The sequence below is a fragment of the Bos indicus x Bos taurus genome, chromosome 1 (assembly GCF_003369695.1).
Source record: "Bos indicus x Bos taurus breed Angus x Brahman F1 hybrid chromosome 1, Bos_hybrid_MaternalHap_v2.0, whole genome shotgun sequence".
NCBI lineage: Eukaryota > Metazoa > Chordata > Mammalia > Artiodactyla > Bovidae > Bos > Bos indicus x Bos taurus.
Genome location: NC_040076.1, coordinates 83,824,974 through 83,843,448, shown reverse-complemented (window position 1 = coordinate 83,843,448; position 18,475 = coordinate 83,824,974). Strand labels below are relative to the sequence as shown.

At 34.2% G+C, this 18,475-nt stretch overlaps 1 protein-coding gene across 6 annotated transcripts in view; it reads left to right on the top strand.

The window, feature by feature from the left end:
• ATP11B (ATPase phospholipid transporting 11B (putative)) overlaps positions 1-17,970 on the top strand; it is a 124,187-nt gene extending 106,217 nt beyond the window's left edge. For 4 of the 6 annotated variants that reach the window (XM_027540159.1, XM_027540180.1, XM_027540153.1 and 1 more), the window contains 2 exons: positions 7,608-7,741; positions 11,879-17,970. In XM_027540159.1, the coding sequence (XP_027395960.1) occupies positions 7,608-7,710 (103 nt within the window). In that variant the 3' untranslated portion in view covers positions 7,711-7,741; positions 11,879-17,970. Of the gene's footprint in view, positions 1-7,607; positions 7,742-11,878 lie in introns of those variants that run through there. The other 2 variants (XM_027540170.1, XM_027540188.1) reach the window with 1 other exon arrangement.
• Positions 17,971-18,475: the final 505 nt, after the last annotated feature.

Here is an 18,475-nt window from a genome sequence, read left to right as displayed (position 1 = left end):
GGGCCTTCCTGGGGTGTCCGCTACACGCTTAAGCTTGGGGCACGCTGTGGGAGGACTGGCCTCACATTCCAGTTTTTACTTTACTCATTCCTTCACTGTTTCTCATATGTTGTTTTTGTTTACCTGTTTTCCTTTTTTTGTGATCTTTACATTTTTCTATATGTCTGTACCCGAATATTTCATTAATCTTCCTTTGGAGTTAAGTTAAATCTTACTTTACTTCAGATTCTGTCTTATTGTCTTATAGTGAAAAATTTATTCCTTTTCACTTCTTTTGAAAATATGTCACGCTATTTCTCTTATTTCTGAAATCACTTTTCCCACTTTATAGCTGTGTGTCATTTTATCCATGTTAATGTAGTTAGACACCACATTACTTATCTAAGTCTCCCCCTTGAGTTGAATGGTCAAATGACTGAGTGCTTAGACCTGGTACTGAATAATTTTCTGTTGACTGATACTCACCAAACTCTCAGTTCTTAATTTTCATTAGCTGTCATAGTTACATCTTTGTAATAGAAAAGTGTGAATTTAAATAAAGACTTGATTAACTCCCCTCTTGAGATATAAATCCTACCAACTACTTCTAGATCTGATTGGGATATGCAAACTATTTTAATTGGTAGTAACCAAGGAAGATAAAAATTCTTACCACTAGTAATTATATTTTTACTTGGACTGTTTGCCACTTTGGATATTGTAATTACTGGTCAAGAAGGTGCTATTGTGTCATCTGAGATAACCTTCATAAATGGAGAAACTTTAAAACAAAGCTACTTGAAGATTGTAAATCAGACAGTGGAACAGGTACAGTAATTTGGAAAAAATGTGAATTATATTGAAAAGTGTTTTTAAAATTAGATTCTTTTAATGAATTGCCCAAAATGGAAAATGCTGGAGATTAGTCACCTGTCAGTCATTATTATTATTAGTTGAAAAGAAATCCAAAAGAATTCAAATTTTTATTTTGTTCAGGGATATTTCATGTGATTATCTTTACAACATATTTATCTTGTATTTTGATAAATATAGACAGATTTTTAGTTTTTAGAACATGCACTCATTGGCTGAAAGGAAAACTCAGCTGAAGGGCGCACTGGTTAAAAGGGGATGCTGGCTGGGATTTAGATTATGTCCTAGTTATTTCCTACAGCAGAGAATCCTTTTGGGTCCTGACTATGCTAATACTGTGAAATTATGTCCTCTGTGATAAAAGTTCCCCAAAGGTTCAAGCTCAAGTGGATATTTCAAAAGACATGTATCTGGTGCTGCTTTGCTTTAATATATCCATTAAAATGTACAGTATGGTTGAGAATTGGGTTCCTAGAATGCCCCTATTAAATAATAGGGGCCTTGTTACGATTACTTTTCCAAAGGAATGATAAGTGAATTCTTCTATCATCCTGTGACATATGGTCTCTCTTCCTATAAATAAGAAAGCAGAAGAACCCTTAGACCATGGATATGATTTTAGTAAAAGTGCTGGAGGTGTAACCCTGATCTGCAGGTTTTTTCTGCTTATCACTAAACTTAAATTGGTTGAATAAAAGTATTTTGAGTATTTCTGTCTTTGGCATATATTTTGAGGTAAAAATCACTTTTAAAAATAAGTGTTAAATAATCCCTCTCATCTATATTTTCTTTCTTGAAATGGCATTTGTTTCTCTAATCAAAATTTGGTTAGCCTTACCAAATCAGACAGAGAGTTATGCTGAGCCTTAAATGTTACCATGGGCCATAGACTCTCCTAGTTATCTCCCTCTATGTCACCTGCCTCTTAGGCCTTCATTGTTCTGTCATTTCTTTCTCTCTGGATTCTTGGCTCTACTCTGGATGCCCTTTTCCAGCTTGCACCTAGAAGCTACCATAGAGATATCAACAGGATGCTAGGGCTACTAAACCTTCTCATTGTGGATCAGGGTACTTAAATCCCAGACCTGAAATCTGCCACCACCACCACCATTTTAAGCAGTTTCAACCAACTACAAGTCACCTTCCTCTCCTTGTGTGACAAAGATAACATAGAAATACTACTTCATTTAACAAAGCAGCTAACTACAGAAGAACAGAAAACCTAAATGGCCTATATTCAGTTATTTGCCACTAAAAGGTACAGTTTTCTGAATGAGTAAAATTTTGTAAACAGAATCAAACATTTAAAAGGCTGATAATAATAAGGCATATCTGATAAGTGTGACACTTTACAAACTAATGTTATTTTCAAATCTGTGCTGACTTACTGAACAGCTTTTTCATCTGGAGGTCAAAATGAAGAAAGATATTAGTATTGATATTATTTCTACCAAATAGTAATGATATGCTGTGTATGACTGATACTTAGAAAACTGATTTTTTAACATCAGCTCAGCTGATTAGTTAATAATTGCTATTCAGATTCACCATCTCCATTAAAATAAAGAGTTTTTATCAAACTATTTCACAGATATCTGTGAAATAGTTTGATAAAACTCTTATTCATCTAAACTACAAATTCCTAGTCAGATATTGGGTTGGTTTTTTGTTTTGTTTTGTTTTTTGGTAATCACATTATTAAAAGAGTCTCAGTCTTTTTGAAACAAGGAATAAGCCAAATTTATTACAATAAGCTTGCCTAATAATGTATGTTTATTTTCATACTTAAATTTAGGCAACACATATGGAAATCTCCTTTCTAAGGATCCCTAAAAGTCAGTATAGAGGTATTTTGCTTATAACTATCTTTCAAAATTGTTTATTTGGGGAGAAGGAAAAAAAGGAGGGAGTCTAGGGAAGGTAAATATGACTTGCAGCATGTTTTGGAGAAAAAGGCCTTGAATAAGAGAAGCAGTTATTTAAATACCATCGTTAAACAGCTACCTCTTCCAGCTCTCAATAAGGACTTGAAGCTGATACTGGTTTTAGGGGTTTTACTATTCTTAACCAAATTTGGAAATTGGTAATATTAGATGACTTTCTTGATTTAAAAGAAAAACATTTCCTAAACAGGAGCCTTTTTTTCTCACCATCATTATAGTTTAAGGCTTCTTTCCAAATACCTCCTATAAGGCTAAGCAAGATATTCACTTTGATTATGAAATATATAAAACAATTTTAAGACCAAAAGAACAAAGAACAAATGTGGTTAATAGTTTGATAAAACTTTATTTGATTTGATAGGTAAAATGGCATGGGAGTGACTAAAAAACTTAGAAATGTTATGACAGTTTTCCAAAACTTAGAAGATTCAAGAAAGATTTTTGTAGAAGCAACAGGAGAAAATTCTAAATGTTTGCCATCAGTGATGTGAAAATATTGGATATAAAAGCAGTAAGCTAGAATTTATTTCAGAAGGGAAGTTCTGTAAAGATGAAAAGTTCCACTAGCCTTACGTACCCATGTTGGCTCTCCATAGCTGTTTTGCTTGGCAGCCCTTTTAGCTCTGAGTTATGTGGTGGTTTCTGAGAAGTGTCGTGGAGAGTGAGTCTTACCAATAAATCAAAATTTCTGGTAAGTTAAAAGGTAACTTTTTAGTCCACTAAGTAGGGTCTCACTCCCATTATTTTGCTTTATTTCTTTTCTAGTATTTATTAATAGTCTTTTTTTTTTTAAGGTAATGACCCTCTCTCCTTACTTTGAATGAAATGAGACCTAAATGCTGCACTCTCAGTTATACTGGAAGCTATGATACGAGATCAAAGATGTATATATGGGAAAGTGGTAGAACTTGGAGGCTTGCTAGAGAACAGTATAGTGTTTCCAGTAGATAGCTTTACAGAAATGCACTTAACCAGCATTTTCAAAGCAGGTGCGGGTTTTCCCCCTTAGGGAAGAAAAAGAAATGTATTTTACTTAGTGTGATCAAAGGGTGATCTGAGAAATCATTTCTTTATATATGTTTGACATTTTAAGATGTTTACTCTGTGTTAAGTTGCCCATAATTTAATACCTGTCCTCAGGTTTTAAAGTAAAAGGTGATGAGTGCAAAGAAAGATAATTACCTGAAGTCAGATCCAGACCTAAGCACTGTTCTGCATGTATTAATATGTGGACACTCAAAATGCTGTTGACCTTATGGATGTCATCTTTAGTGAATCCCTGTCAGTTGGTTGAACCCCAGCAGTTAGTGAAGCATATGCTGTTAAATTAAGAAGAACCAGACAAACTCCTTGTTCGAGTTTCTAGTCTAGTTCAGTGCTCTCCAGATAAATCTGGTGAAGGACCAGATTGTTTTCTTGTTTTGTTGTTCATTTCTAGTTCACCACAGACCAATACTTTTGTAAAATACAATAAAAATGAATTACTAGGAAATGAAATTTAAAAGATATATAAAATAAGCCCCAATTTTGAAATTATTAGATTGAACAGTTACAAAAATATTCTTGTCAGATTGCAGTAAAATTGTCTAATCTCTTAATCTCACAGATCAGATGCATTTGTGTTCTCATGGGCCAGTAACTGTTTTCAGACCAACAATGATCCATAGATCACACTTTGAGGCACACTGGTCTTTTTGCCAGGGGGCACGAGTAACAGCTGCTCTTTCAACACTTAGGCTAAATATGTGCTGAATACACATCATGCTTTTCTGCCCACATAGTTACTCATTCTTTTTGCTTAGTCTGGAATGCTCTTTCTCTCCCATCTTCAGCTATTGAAATCCCATCCAGTCTTCAGTATGCATTTCAGATGCCATCTTTTTTCATCAAAATACTCTCCCACTAATACCAACAACAACAGCTGGTTTTGAGCTTCCCTTCCCCTTTTTTGATGTTTGTAGTCTGCCTTATACCATAATTATAAGAAGGCAGTATAACGGCGTGGTAAAGAGCTTTGGGCCCTGGATTCAAAGAAACCCAAGATTCAAGCCCCAGCTGGGTGAGCTTGAATATATTTTTAACTTCTCTGTTTCCTCATCTGTAAAATGTGTTTAAGTCTGGTGCCTATCCCAAAAGCAGTTATAAATGAGATAATCCACGAGAAGCTTCTTACCTAGTAACTGGCACACAGTAAGCATTCCATTAATATAACTTAATTATAATTAAGTTATATTAATAATATATATTATATATAATATAATTAATAATTATAATTAATTAATATAACTTAATTATAATATAATTAAGTAATAAGCCATTATTACTTGTTTCTGACTTACCTCCCACCCTTTCTTTTCTTTATCCTTAACTCAGTAGATTGTCCCCTATAAAAACCAGTGCAGTGCCTTGCTCAATGAAATACAAGGTGAATTTAAGTGCTTCTGCCATTTAAATGATACAACCAACCAATGGAGTAGAATCTAGAGAGAAATAGGTTACTGAGAGTTAGGTGGGAAGATTTTATAGAAATGACAGTATTTAAACTGATCTTGGTGTTAGGAGTCAGCATGCTGCCCCTAATTGGTAAAAGGCCCTGACCCATGTTCTCAGGCAAGGAACACTGCCTGGTTGGCTGTGTGGACACAAGGAGCATTTAAAGGTAGAGTAGGAAAGGCAGCCTTAGGTCAGGTTATAAAGGGCTTTACAGGCCTGTCTGAGGTGTAGTTTCTCGCTGAGCATGTGGGAGTTGTAAAGTTCTGCTTCCTACAGAGGCTGGTTTTGAGACAGAGGAGGCTACAGCCCAGTGACCCAAGAACGAAACTAGGAAACTAGTTAAATCCTGTTACCTAAACCAAGATTTCCTAAAATCTTCCACTGAATATTAATATTCCTCCTGGTATTGATTAATTAATGTTCCCTGGGGGGAGGGGAAGAAGGGAAGTTCACCAAAAAAAAACAAATTTGCACTACGTCTAACTCTCCCCCTGGAGACTGACCATACAAACATGACTTCTTGGCAGTCCTTTACTCACAAAAGTGTTTAGACATTCCTTGAACTAGGGTTTCTCAAACTTAACACAAAACTTTTTTCATGCGATGTCTGTAAATATCTCAAAAAACACAGTTAAGAAGTAGTACTGTAAAGAGTCCTAAATCAAGAGCATTATAATGAAAGAACAAGTTGAAATTTGGCTATTCCTCAGTGTTCAGCAGATCCTAGGACATTGATGCAGTCAGTTCATTGCCAAAAAGGAACCAAGTTGTCTCACGTTGCCTGGTATTTGACAGGGTTATTATGAGCAGGGTTTTCGCTGGACCTAACCAGTTGTTTCCCTGGTGGTTCAAATGGTGAAGAAATCTACCTGCAATGCAGGAGACTCAGGTTCAGTCCCTGGGTCAGGATGATCCCCTGGAGAAGGAATCGGCAACCCACTCCAGTATTCTTGCCTGGAGAATTCCATGGACAGAGGAGCCTGCTGGGCTACTCATGGGATCGCAAAGAGTCAGACACGACTGAGCAACTAACTACTTTCTTTTACCAGTTGCTTAGGTTCAGAATGCAGGTTATTTATGTTCCATCATGCTTGTGTCTTCTGTCCATTGTGCCATCCATGAATGTACCCTGTTGCCATGCGTGTACTCGACACTTGGTGACTCCCAACCTTTGTGAACTGCAGCACTCCAATGAATCTATTTTTGTTGTTTTCCTTCCTCTATTTTTGAAAGATTTGTTATGCAGTATGTTATACATGTAAAATAAATGAAAATAAGTTTGTTTAAAATGATAATCCTTGAGAAATTTAGGAGTACCCTTGACTGTGTCAAAACCAGGTTGGGAATCATTGGGCTATGTGGTTATACCATTTTTCCCCCTTACTCTAACAGGATTGAAATTATTAGCACTGTGGCTTTAAGTAATCTTGCCAGGTTGTTTATTCCTCCTCAGTATAAAGTTTGCATACTTACAGAAATTCAGTTTTAAATCTAAATAGTACAACTTATTTAATCGACTTTAATAATCTATCATCAGTTAATTTTTAAAAAAACAAGATGAGCTTATTATGGACATGATTAGCACTTAATAGTTGCATAGCAACTTAAGGCAAATGATGCTTTTTTCCAAGAATTATTTATGGTGTATGTATATATATCTATATGATGTTTAGAACTTAGCACATAGTAAACACTTTGTAAGGTGTTTGCTGCTGTTGGTGTTATTGCTGAAGATTGGAATTCAGTCCTGCCTGGTTATTTCCCAATCTTCAAAATAATTTAAACTCTGCTTTTCTCAGTTACTGGATATTTTTAATTGAAGTTGCAGGAGCAGTTTCACCTAAAAAGTTCAAAGAATTAAACTTCAGTAAGTTTCTGAGTGGTTGATGTATATTGATCATAATATATTAAGATACTGAAATCCACAATCTCGGGACTTCCCTGGCGGTCCAGTGGTTAAGACTCTGTGCTTCCAGTGCAGGCAGGGGATGTGGGTTCCATCCCTGGTTGGGGAGCTAAGATCCCACGTGCCGTGTGATGGGGCCAAAAGATAATTTTTTTAACATTTTTTTAAATCCACAAACTTTCCAGATTTATACAAGATTCAGCTACTTGTTTTATATAACCATTTTACTCAACCTCTAATTTAAGACATAATGCCTTTTAATCACTCTTAAAGTCTTCCATACCTTTCCATATTATATAAAATATGTATACATTACTTTTGGTTTTAAAGCGCTTGTTATTTTTTTTTTTTTAATGCTTTTTGGAAGTCCAGATCTATCAGTAACTAATATTTTTCTGCTTCACCTCCTTCAGCTTACTGAAACAAATTCAAGTATCAAGTGCTTGGACTCCATGTGCTGTTTCTCAGAAGGAGAAACAGCGTGTGCATCTGTTGGAAGAATGCTGGAGCGAGTAATAGGAAGATGTAGTCCATCCCATGTCAGCAGGTGTGAAATTTCTCTAAGTAGCCTTTGCTGCAGATGAGTATACTATAAACTGGAACAGGTTGAACCTACATCTCTAGATAATCTAATCAGTCAGCTCCTGCCTTTACCAGTTGAAGCAGGAAGTGTGCTCTTTATTAGCACTCTTTGATGCTATTTCACTTTGTGGCTTTAAGATAGGGGGTTCTTTCACTACCAAAGGAAGATAAAGCACCTTTGAAGAGACTTTTCATCTAATGAACAAAAAATTTTTGCTTTACACTCTTTCTCAAATGTGGTGAATAGGAGTGTGTATATGGTACTCTTGTTTTTATAACTTTCTCTTTTTTGTTATACCTATACTATTTTATTTCCTGTATTTTGTTTGTTTGCTTTTTGTATTTATAAAATAATCTGCACATAATAGGAAAATCAAGAGATTTTGCTTTTCTTATTCTTCATGTATATTGTCTAGTAAGTCACTTGAGACTTTGGGATATTTATAAACATAAAAAAGGCTGTATTTCTGCTCTCCTACACCTTTTTATCTGTGTAATGAGGTTTTAAAATAAGTTGTAGTTTTAAGTTTTTACTGCTCTTTATGGTCTAATTAAAAGTTTATAAGTTAGAACGGGTCTTTAAATTATGGTTTAGAAGAATTTTATTGTTTTTTGTCCCTTCCCAAATGTATTTCTTGAATTAGACTTGTACTTTTGAATCATAACAAAAATACCATTTTTACCACTTAAATTATTTAAAAGTGAAATTGATTCAGTTCTTTCTACATTTCTCCAAGAGACATAGTATTATTTAGGGAATATTAAGAAATAGAAAATTGTTTCACACTTGGGTGTTCTTTAAGTGGATGATATTATAAAGTTCCAAAGTGAGAGCAGCAGTGCACTCGTGCACATGGTGTGTTAGAGGTGGCACAGATGGATGGTGATTCCACTGTCCACAGAGTGCCACATGAAGTAGCATCACTTTCTATATGTGCCACACTGGAGAAAAGTTTGGAAAGACCCCATGAGCAGGAAATCAAGGGTAGCGGCAACGCTGCTTTTATCTGTTGATAAAAGAATTTTTAATATTTGGTTGGGTTTATGTTTTAAAAGTGAAGAGCATGACATTATTCTTATTATTATATTCTTAATTATTATATATTATTATTATAAGGTACATTATTCTTGTACCTTAGAATTCAGGTAACTTTTACTGGCGAACTTGTTCACTCCCACTTTGCCTTTAGTTATGGCCATTTCTTTATCGTACAGTTGAATTTATAAATAGAATTCTTTTAATATGTATATGGTTTCAGTCCCCATTTGTTGATTATAATGTGATAAGAATATTTCCATAACACTGTGACATTATTTTATAGTAATTTTATTCCATATATAAGAATTACTATGAGCAGCTGAATTTATTGGGACATGTATGACTTACAAAATTGTATTATAAAATGCATTATAAGAAATAGTTCTGTCATGTACCCAGGCCAGTGAGTCTCCCAAAGGAAGTTCCAGAGAGACTGATATATATTATTTTACTTGTTAAGACAGGTTTACTGCACAGAACTAAGGTGGGAATTAGACTAAGAGACTACTATAGAACTTGGATAGAATTTTTTATATATCTTTTCAGCGTGAAATTTCTGTTTAATGACAATAAACATCTTCACTAACTACTAAAACAGACTAGAATTAGTTTTAAATGAGCCCAGAATATTTTTCTGTTCTACATATATTCCCACTTTCTGGATATCGGCTATTAAGGTAATATGCCCCATTACTCTTAACATAGCCATTTTTTTGCTACATTATCCCTTTTGAGCCTGCCCGAGGGATTATATGGGGTTTCTTTCTGCATGGTCTATTGAAGGTGTCTGTTCTCATCTGTACTTTTTTTCACTTAAAGTTGTATCTCACTTTTTTCTTTTGTAAGAGTTTTTTTTTTCTTTTTTGCTAATAAAATGTTTAACAGTAGTGAATATCTTATTTGACAGACTATAAATAGCTTTCCAGTTTTGTTCAGCATCTCCAGTTATGTTATTGGTTACTACTGTCGTTATCTCTGAATAATCCAAAAAGTCTTTTGAGATTTGTTCTATTTTTTTTTAGTGGATAAAATTATATAATATGCAAAACCACTTCGTGCCTTTCTAAGGGCTATATGAAAATTACCACAGATCCATTAACATTATATTTAAACTTTGAAAAGTTATTTGTTTTTGTTTTTTACATGTAATTGCTTTAGTGAGGTACATTTGGCATTCTGTTTTGATTTTGGAACAGCTTCTATTCTACATCTCTCTCTCATGTCTAATTTAAAAGGACAAGATTACGTCTATTACAAGATGTAGAATCCCTTGGATATTTGTTCCATTAACTTTAAACATAAGAGATAATGGTAATCACTTGAGGAATACAATTAGTGCTTTCATATAACACATTTCTAATAAAACTAATAAAGTTTTACCATCCTTTATTCTACTTACATTTTATTAATTGATGTCAAACAAATATGCCATATTGCAAGCTATGTTTCAAAGGTAGCATCATGGTGCTCTATAAAAGATATGCCATGTTGTACTCTGAAGGGCTGTGGTTCAGCAATAAATGCTTTTCTGTATGTAATTTACCAACAGTTACTTATCCTAATCAAAATTGTCTTTTAAATAGAAAGGAGTTAATAGTTAATATATAACTCAGTGTTTAATGTTCTGTCAAATATGATATTTAACAATATAAATGCACATATGTGATTTGAAAAGATCCAAAATGAAAGACAGCTTACCTAAGAGGATTTTCTATGTAAGCAGTGGTTGAAAAACAGGAAAAACTAGTATAAAATATTGGTTTAGGAGTGTTATTTATGGTTACGTTTTGTCATCTGTGTCTGAGCATACTTGTCCTTGCCTGAATACTAAGAAATGTTCACAGTCTCATTTCATTCATTTATTTTACAAATACTGAGTACCTACTATGTACCAGGCATAGTTCTAGGTACTAGAGAGACAGTAGTGAACAAGCCCTTCTTAAAGGAGGATAGATACTGTTTAAGTTTTCTGGAAACTAGTAAAATTAGAGAACCTGTAAATCACTGGTAGTTGTTGCTTGTTTGTCTTCCTCTTCGCCAACTTTGTAAAGTTTTCTAGATTATAAACTTCATTGTGATTATGCTCACTTAATCGATTTAAATTGGAACTGCATACAAACTTTAGAGTCTCTAGGAAACAGATTTTTGTAGAAAAGTGAATTTGGGCCATTTTAAATGCTACTCTTTTCCTCTAACATCTTTATTTAAGGAAAGTGGGAACCCTGGAAAAAGTTGCATAAAATGTATTTATTGTTAAGTGCTTTTAAGTCTTCTAAGAACAGCCACCTTTAACTTGGTAATTCTAAACTGTCCTTGAAATAGGTTAGGCTATTTTAAGCATGGCAGGCTATTTTCAGTCTTAAGTTTTTTAGCTGAAATTGGTACAGCTGCAAATAAATTACTGTATAATGAATTGCTTATGGTCTTTTCATTCAGACAGACAGTAGTTAACTTTTTACAGACCAGCAGAGGATTATTTGTTCTTAGTTAAGTGAAAATCTTAGTGATTTCCAGGTGTCTTTGATACCTGTTGAATATTTACTTTGTTCAAGCTAATTATGCTAAAATGTTTAGAATAGAATTTATAGCTGAAAAGAAATAATAATATAATATGAACATACTGTTACTTCATTCTAAAGCTTTTGGTAACTGGGCTTTTTGTTTGTTTGCTTTTGTTATGTCAAATACAGCCTAGTTGCTTTTCAGTAAAACCAAATGTGCATAACTCTTAATAACATACTTGTTTCTTACTGAATTGGTAAGATTTTAAGAGTGTCTCATGCTTTACTACCTATAGAAATTGTTTTAATACTAGTGAATTTTGGCTAATATTTTTATATGATGACTAGAGCATTATTTTCCCAAATTTTTATATAATATAAATAGAATGTTTGGTCATTCAGTGCTAGTAAAAAGAACTTCTCTTTAGCTTTTAAAAATGAATCAATCAGTGCTTAGTTTAATACTCAAACTGAATTTTGCTCCTAAGTTTTAGAGTTAATTTTTTTCTCAAGTGATACATAGGTCCTGGTGAGCCAAACTTTTCTCTTATTGTTACTTTAGATCATGGAGTGCATCGGATCCTTTCTATACCAACGACAGGAGCATCTTGACCCTCTCCACAATGGACTCATCTACTTGCTAAAGGGGCAGTAGTACTTTGTGGGAGCCATTTCAACTCCTTTCCTAATTTGAGTGTGAGCATCCTGGTAACGGCCACACTACCTCTGTGGAATTACTTTCTGAAATCCCTGATACTAGTTCATGCCCACTCATAGTTACAATGGCAAACAAACAAAAAGCGTTACCATGCACCCGTGTCAGCCACCCTCTTAAAAATTTGTGAATAAAGAGCCATTTTTCATCTCTTTATCTGGGTTGTCCCCATGTGGTTATGGGACTCCTAATGGCATTTCAGCCTTTTGCTAAGGCCACTATATTTTAATATCAAGGTAGAAAAGGGAGCTAATTCCTAGTTAATTGTATTTTTTAGTATTAGCTTGGTTATTGAGTCTTCTATTTAAATCTGCTTCTGTAAATTATGCTGAAAAGTTTGCCTTGAAAACTCTATTTTTTTATTAGAGTTATATTTGAAGCTTTTCATGGGAAAAGTTAATGTGAATATTAAGGAATTTTGGTCTCTCAGTGACCCATGTTTGTTAATTCTTTAGTGCTTTCTAAGTTCACAGAACAAATTAGGAGAATGCATTTCCAACTGTTATTTACTTGCACTATGGGTAGTATTGATAAATATATATCAGTCCCAAACTTTCTCTCAGTGTACTGTAACACAACCAGTTAAGTTAACCATATACATGCAAAAGGTATATCATATCATATATAAATCAAGTCCATTCACCAAATTTCTAATTAATGTTTACTATTTTCATGAAAATGTAAAGAACCTATAGTGGGTAAATTAGATACATTAGCATATTATTTAATGTGTTTATCATTGGATCTTTTGCATGCTTTAATTTGGTAAATATATGTCAATTTGTTTTTTCTTGTCTATCTGAAGGCTTTGTTTGTAGTATTTTACAGTGCTGTTGTGAAGTCCAGCTATATCAATAAAAAAGTTTGGAAAGTATTTAAATATTGCAAATACTTTTAATTATATGAATCAAAATTTTAGGATAATTAAATCAGTAAAATGAGAAGAGCCTCTTTTTGTGTCTAGCTTAGAATTGCTCTTGCCTTTCAATAAGCTAGCTCTTAGAATAAAGAATTTCAGATGAGAATCCTGTTATTTTTAGGTTAGTATGTTATCTAAGTTACAGCAGCCTACCACAGTAAAGTCAAGTCTGCCCAGTGTCCCATTATAAGGTATGGCTATAGAATGTAAATGAAATAAACTCAAAAATGCTAAATTATATGGGGTAATGGCTACAATAAATTTAAGTGCTATAAATGATTAATCAGGTTTGTATGACTGCCATTAATTCACTGCAGTTCCGTACTTGATTTTCATCCTGAATTTAATGTGATCCAGTGCTGTCATTTGTTTTGATAAAAAGTAATGTTGTTTTAAAATTTGGAAATGATTATTTAAGAACTGTTCCTAAGCATATGATTGAGTACATATACATTTAAAATTGTATGGGAACGGTTGCCAAAATTTTCTGAATGTGGTAATTCCTTTCTGTACATTTATTTTTTGCACAACCCTTCCACTCCTTTCCCATTTCATGAATATAAGACTTCTAGAATTGGGCTGGTAGGGAAAGAATCATACAATTAAGACTTCACCTTTGTTTACTGGTAAGCTATTTTCTTGCCAATATAACATTTGTCTGCTTCAATAATGCAAGGATATATTAGGTTATAAATTTCAGCCTAAATATTAATTTTTGCAAATAGTCCATCTTTACCTTAGATTGGATTTAGGAAAATGCTGTTATTCTGGAAATACTATAAAGGGATAATAAAAATTTAGTATGTACCCTCACCAGTTCATGTTTCAGAAGAGGAAATATTGCAGAAATTTTTCAGTAGCGTATTAGTGGATGACAATGCCAAACTTGCTCTTAGGATGTCTTGTAAAATGTTCATATAACAAAATGACATTTGGTAGCCAGGCATTGCATCTACTTTGGTGTTTATTTGCCATCAATTTAACTGACTACTAATACTAGGGAAGGACTGCAAAGCCATCAGGCAGTCTCTGACCAACTACAGCAAGGCATGAACTCAGCCAGCCTATTTGGTGCTCAAAGTATGATTGATATAATTTTCTGCATTCACCATTTGAAGTTATTTAGGAACTTTGTATCTGAAAAATAGCATCCACTGACATGCTTATCCTACTCTGTTGTTCAAAACCTACTCCCTTTAAAGGAATTCTTGTAAGAAAAGGATTTTCTGTTAAGAAAGTAACAGTGTTGTCTGCAAACTTCCAATACTTCTGTGTGCTAGATAGTCATTTTGTAAAACTGTTACTGCATAATGAGTATTTGTAAGTTTTCCTCCTTGCATATCTCTTTAAAATTATTTGGAAAGTACGATGTTGATAATTAACTTACTGTTATCCTACAAAACCAGGTACGATGCTACATGTGTTATTGCTAGTTACTGGTCTCAAATCTATTTGCCTCGCTTGCTTGTGTTTACCTAGCCTGAAGGCTGTAGCCCTGAAGATAGTAGCAATCGCCAAGTCAGTTTCCAAAATTGCCCATCAGCTGCTTTAGGTGACTCAGCAATCCTGCCTCGACTTTCAACAAGCATTAATTAGGCTCACAGTGGAAGGAATGAGTGTGGGCCAGGGGAACTATAGCTACCCAGGCTTGCTGTGGAGTTGAGAAGGAAAAAGGGGAGAATTAAGTTTGAATTTCTCTTAACTAACCTCCTCCTTGGGTCTTAATCTCTCTGATGTCCAGCAGCTTCCCAGACCTGATCCAGACTCTGGCACTGTCCTGAGTAGGAGATTAAACAGAGGCAAATCAGCTAGTTAGGGAATACCTTTCTCCAGCCAGGGTCATTTCTACTGCACAAGATTGTGAAATTGGCCTTGTGTGATAAGCTTGAGACTCCTATCTAATAGGCAGGAGTCACAACCACTAAAATATTTACAATTTATACCAAAAGTTTTTTAAAATACACTACTATGAAAAGTTTTGGGGGCTGGAGAAAAGGAAAAAATCATCCCATGTTTTTTTTGCTTTAAAGATCAATTTAGGGTATAAGCAGGTGTTAATAAAACTAACACACCAAAGAGTTATATGAAACGTTTTGTTATTTTTGGCCCTCCTTTAGAGATACTTTTATTTCTATCTAAAATGACATCTGTTTTCATAAAAACAGAACATTATTCAAGTGCTGTTTGTGATAACCTGAATGATATTACTTCAAAAGATCATAACTAATGATATGTTTGTAATAATGGTGATTGTTAGATTTTTATGAATAATAGTTGGAAATACTATCATAACAGTTTAAAATTCTGGACCTCAGACACTGTGGCTATCTAATAGAACTTGTTATCTTCATTGTCAGTAAATGTAGCATACTTGTTGTGCAGCTCTCAGTAATTTTTTAAAGTTTATGAAATTATATTAAATAAAAATTTTCCTATATAAGTCAGTCTTTTTCCATTATTTAAATGCATTTTAAACCTCTCTCTGCTCATCAAAACCAGCACTGCCAAGATTTTTAAGTTAAATTTTACTGCATTTATTCTCCAGTAAAGAAATGTTATTATATGCCTTTCACTAACTGCAGTTTTCAGAAATCCAGTTCTTTTGTTACCCAAGTTGTATAGATTATCAGTACAGTTTCTGAAAGCTGTCTGATTGAAATGTACCGACTGTAAAGATCAACACACTTCAACTATAAATGGATCATTCGTGAAAAACCAGCCAGTGTAAATTTGGAAATGCCTTCAATGAATAGAAAATATGTGCTTTCTGGGACTTCCTTAGCAGTCATTGGTTAAGACTCCAATGTTTCCAATGCAGGGAGCACAGGCTTGATGCCTGGTCAGGGATCTAAGATCCCATGTGCTGCATGGTGTAGCCAAAAAATTTAAAAATTTCAAAGAAAAAGAAATGCGTTCATTAAAATATACTGTATTTATATCTGAAATATTCCACTGTCCTAATGATGCTCAATCATTGTAAACACATTATTTCCTTGCTGTTTATTAAAAAGATAAGCTATTGTTTTTGTACATGTGTTAGTATTTGCAAGGGAAGACAATATATATTTTATTTCTGAAATGAGATAGAACATGATCCTGGACAAGTCAATTTATCTAGGCCTCTGTTTTAAAAGGAGTTGAGGACTCAGACTATCTTTAGGATATTCAGCCTTTAATGTTTATTGTACAACATAATGAATCATGTTCCTGATGATTAAGACATAGGGCAAGAAAGTAAAATTTTATGGGCAGTATTTCACCAGAACATGTAGTAAATTCAAAAACAATTGAAGTTTTATTTTGAAGAGTATTTATTTTGACTCAAAAACAAAGCTGTTGTATTTGGTTGGCCAAAAGGTTCATTCAGTTTTTTCCTAAGTTGGCTTTGGTAGTGCTTAAATTAGTTGTCTTTAACTTCATTTGAAACAATTTTGTTAGATTGTACTGTGACAGTTGTCATATAAATGTGCATTTTAAAAAATCAATTCATGGATTTTTGTGTAACCATTTTAATATTGAAGATGGAATAAAACAATATTTTCAGCTTTTTATTTATTATGCTTTATTATTTTAAGAAAGACAAAAATGCATCTGAAATGCAAAAAAAAAAAGATAAGTGTGGTATATGAAGAAGGTACTGTGATCAGCGTTATATACCATGCAGAAGATAGCCAACATACTAAAAATATCCAAATCAAGAGTTGCAAATCATTTGCACCAGCTTGGTTATGTTCATTGCTTTGGTGTTTGGGTTCCACATAAGTCAAGTGAAAAATAAAAACCTTCTTGACCATATTTCTGCATGTAATTCTCTACTGAGACATAACAAAAACGTTTCATTTTTAAAACAAATTATGATGGGCAGTGAAAAGTGGATACTGTACAATAATGCGGAACAGAAGAGACCATGGGGCAAGCACAATGAACCACCACCGACCACACCAAAGGCCAGTCTTCATCCATAGACAGTGATGGTGGGATTGGAATGCTCATGGTGGGATTGGAACGAAGTCCTCTGTTGTGAGCTTTTTCCAGAAAGCTAAACAATTCCAACACCCACTGCTCCCAATTAGACCAACTGAAAGGAGCCCTCAACAAAAAGGATTCAGAATCAGTCAACAGAAAATGTATGATCTTCCATCAGGATGACACAAGACTGACTGACTTCGATGACTGGACAAAAGCTGTTACTGCTCAGCTGGGAAGTTCTGATTCATCTGCTGTATTCACCAGATATTCTAACTATGATGTCCATTTATTTCCATCTTTACAAAATTCTCTTAATGGAAAAATTTTTAACTCTCTGGAAGACTGTAAAAGTTACCTGGAACAGTTCTTTGCTCAAAAAGATAAGTTTCGGGAAGATGGAATTTTGAAGTTGCTTGGAAGGTGACAGAAGGTAGTAGAACGGAATGGTGAATATGTTGTTCAATAAAGTTCTTGGTGAAGATGAAAAATGTGTCTTATTTTTACGTAGAAAACTGAAGAAACTTTTTGGCCAACTCAGTAAATTGAAGTGAGTTCACGTATCTGTGAACACCTGTTTTTGGAAGTAGCAGATTTTAAGGTAAAATGGTCTGTATTCAAGTAAAATCTGTGGACGGTGAAGTGCATTGATTTTAGGATTACATTTTATCACTTTTGACAAATGTGTGTATCTCTGTAATCCTAACCCAGATAGAGAACCCTTCCATCATCTCAAGTGTGCAGGAAACTTCTCTCCCTTTCTGCCCTTGGCAACCATTTTTTTCGTTGTTTTCTGTTCACATAGACTAACTGTACCTGTTCTTGAATTTCATATAAATGGAATTGTACATTTTCACTTTTGTATGTTACTTTGTTTAGCATGTCAGTGATATTCATACATCTTGTTGCATATATCCATAGTTTGGAGTATTTTTTTGCTACTCAGCAGTGTTCCTTTTTGTGAACATCTCACAATTTATCCTTTCTCTGATTTATGGACATTTGAGTTATTTCTAGTTCGGGGTGATCATAAATAAAGTTATTATAAACATTCTTCATGGACATGTTTTTATTCCTATTAAATAACAAGTAGAATTGCTGGGTCATAGGTAGGTCTATTGGAGAAGGCAATGGCACCCCACTCCAGTACTCTTGCCTGGAAAATCCCATGGACGGAGGAGCCTGGTAGGCTGCAGTCCATGGGGTCGCTAGGAGTTGGACACGACTGAGCGACTTCACTTCACTTTTCACTTTCATGCACTGGAGAAGGAAATGGCATCCCACTCCAGTGTTCTTGCCTGGAGAATCCAAGGGACGGGGGAGCCTGGTGGGCTGCTGTCTCTGGGGTCGCACAGAGTCGGACACGACTGAAGCGACTTAGCAGCAGGTAGGTCAATGTTTAATTTTATGAGACACTGTCAGAAATTTTTCCCAAGTGATTGTGGGTGCCATTTTATGTGCACTTGTGTGCAATAATGTGAGTTTCAGTTTTATTATAGCCTATGATTTTAATTTGCATAACATGACATTTAACTCCTTTTTATATGTTTACTAGCAAT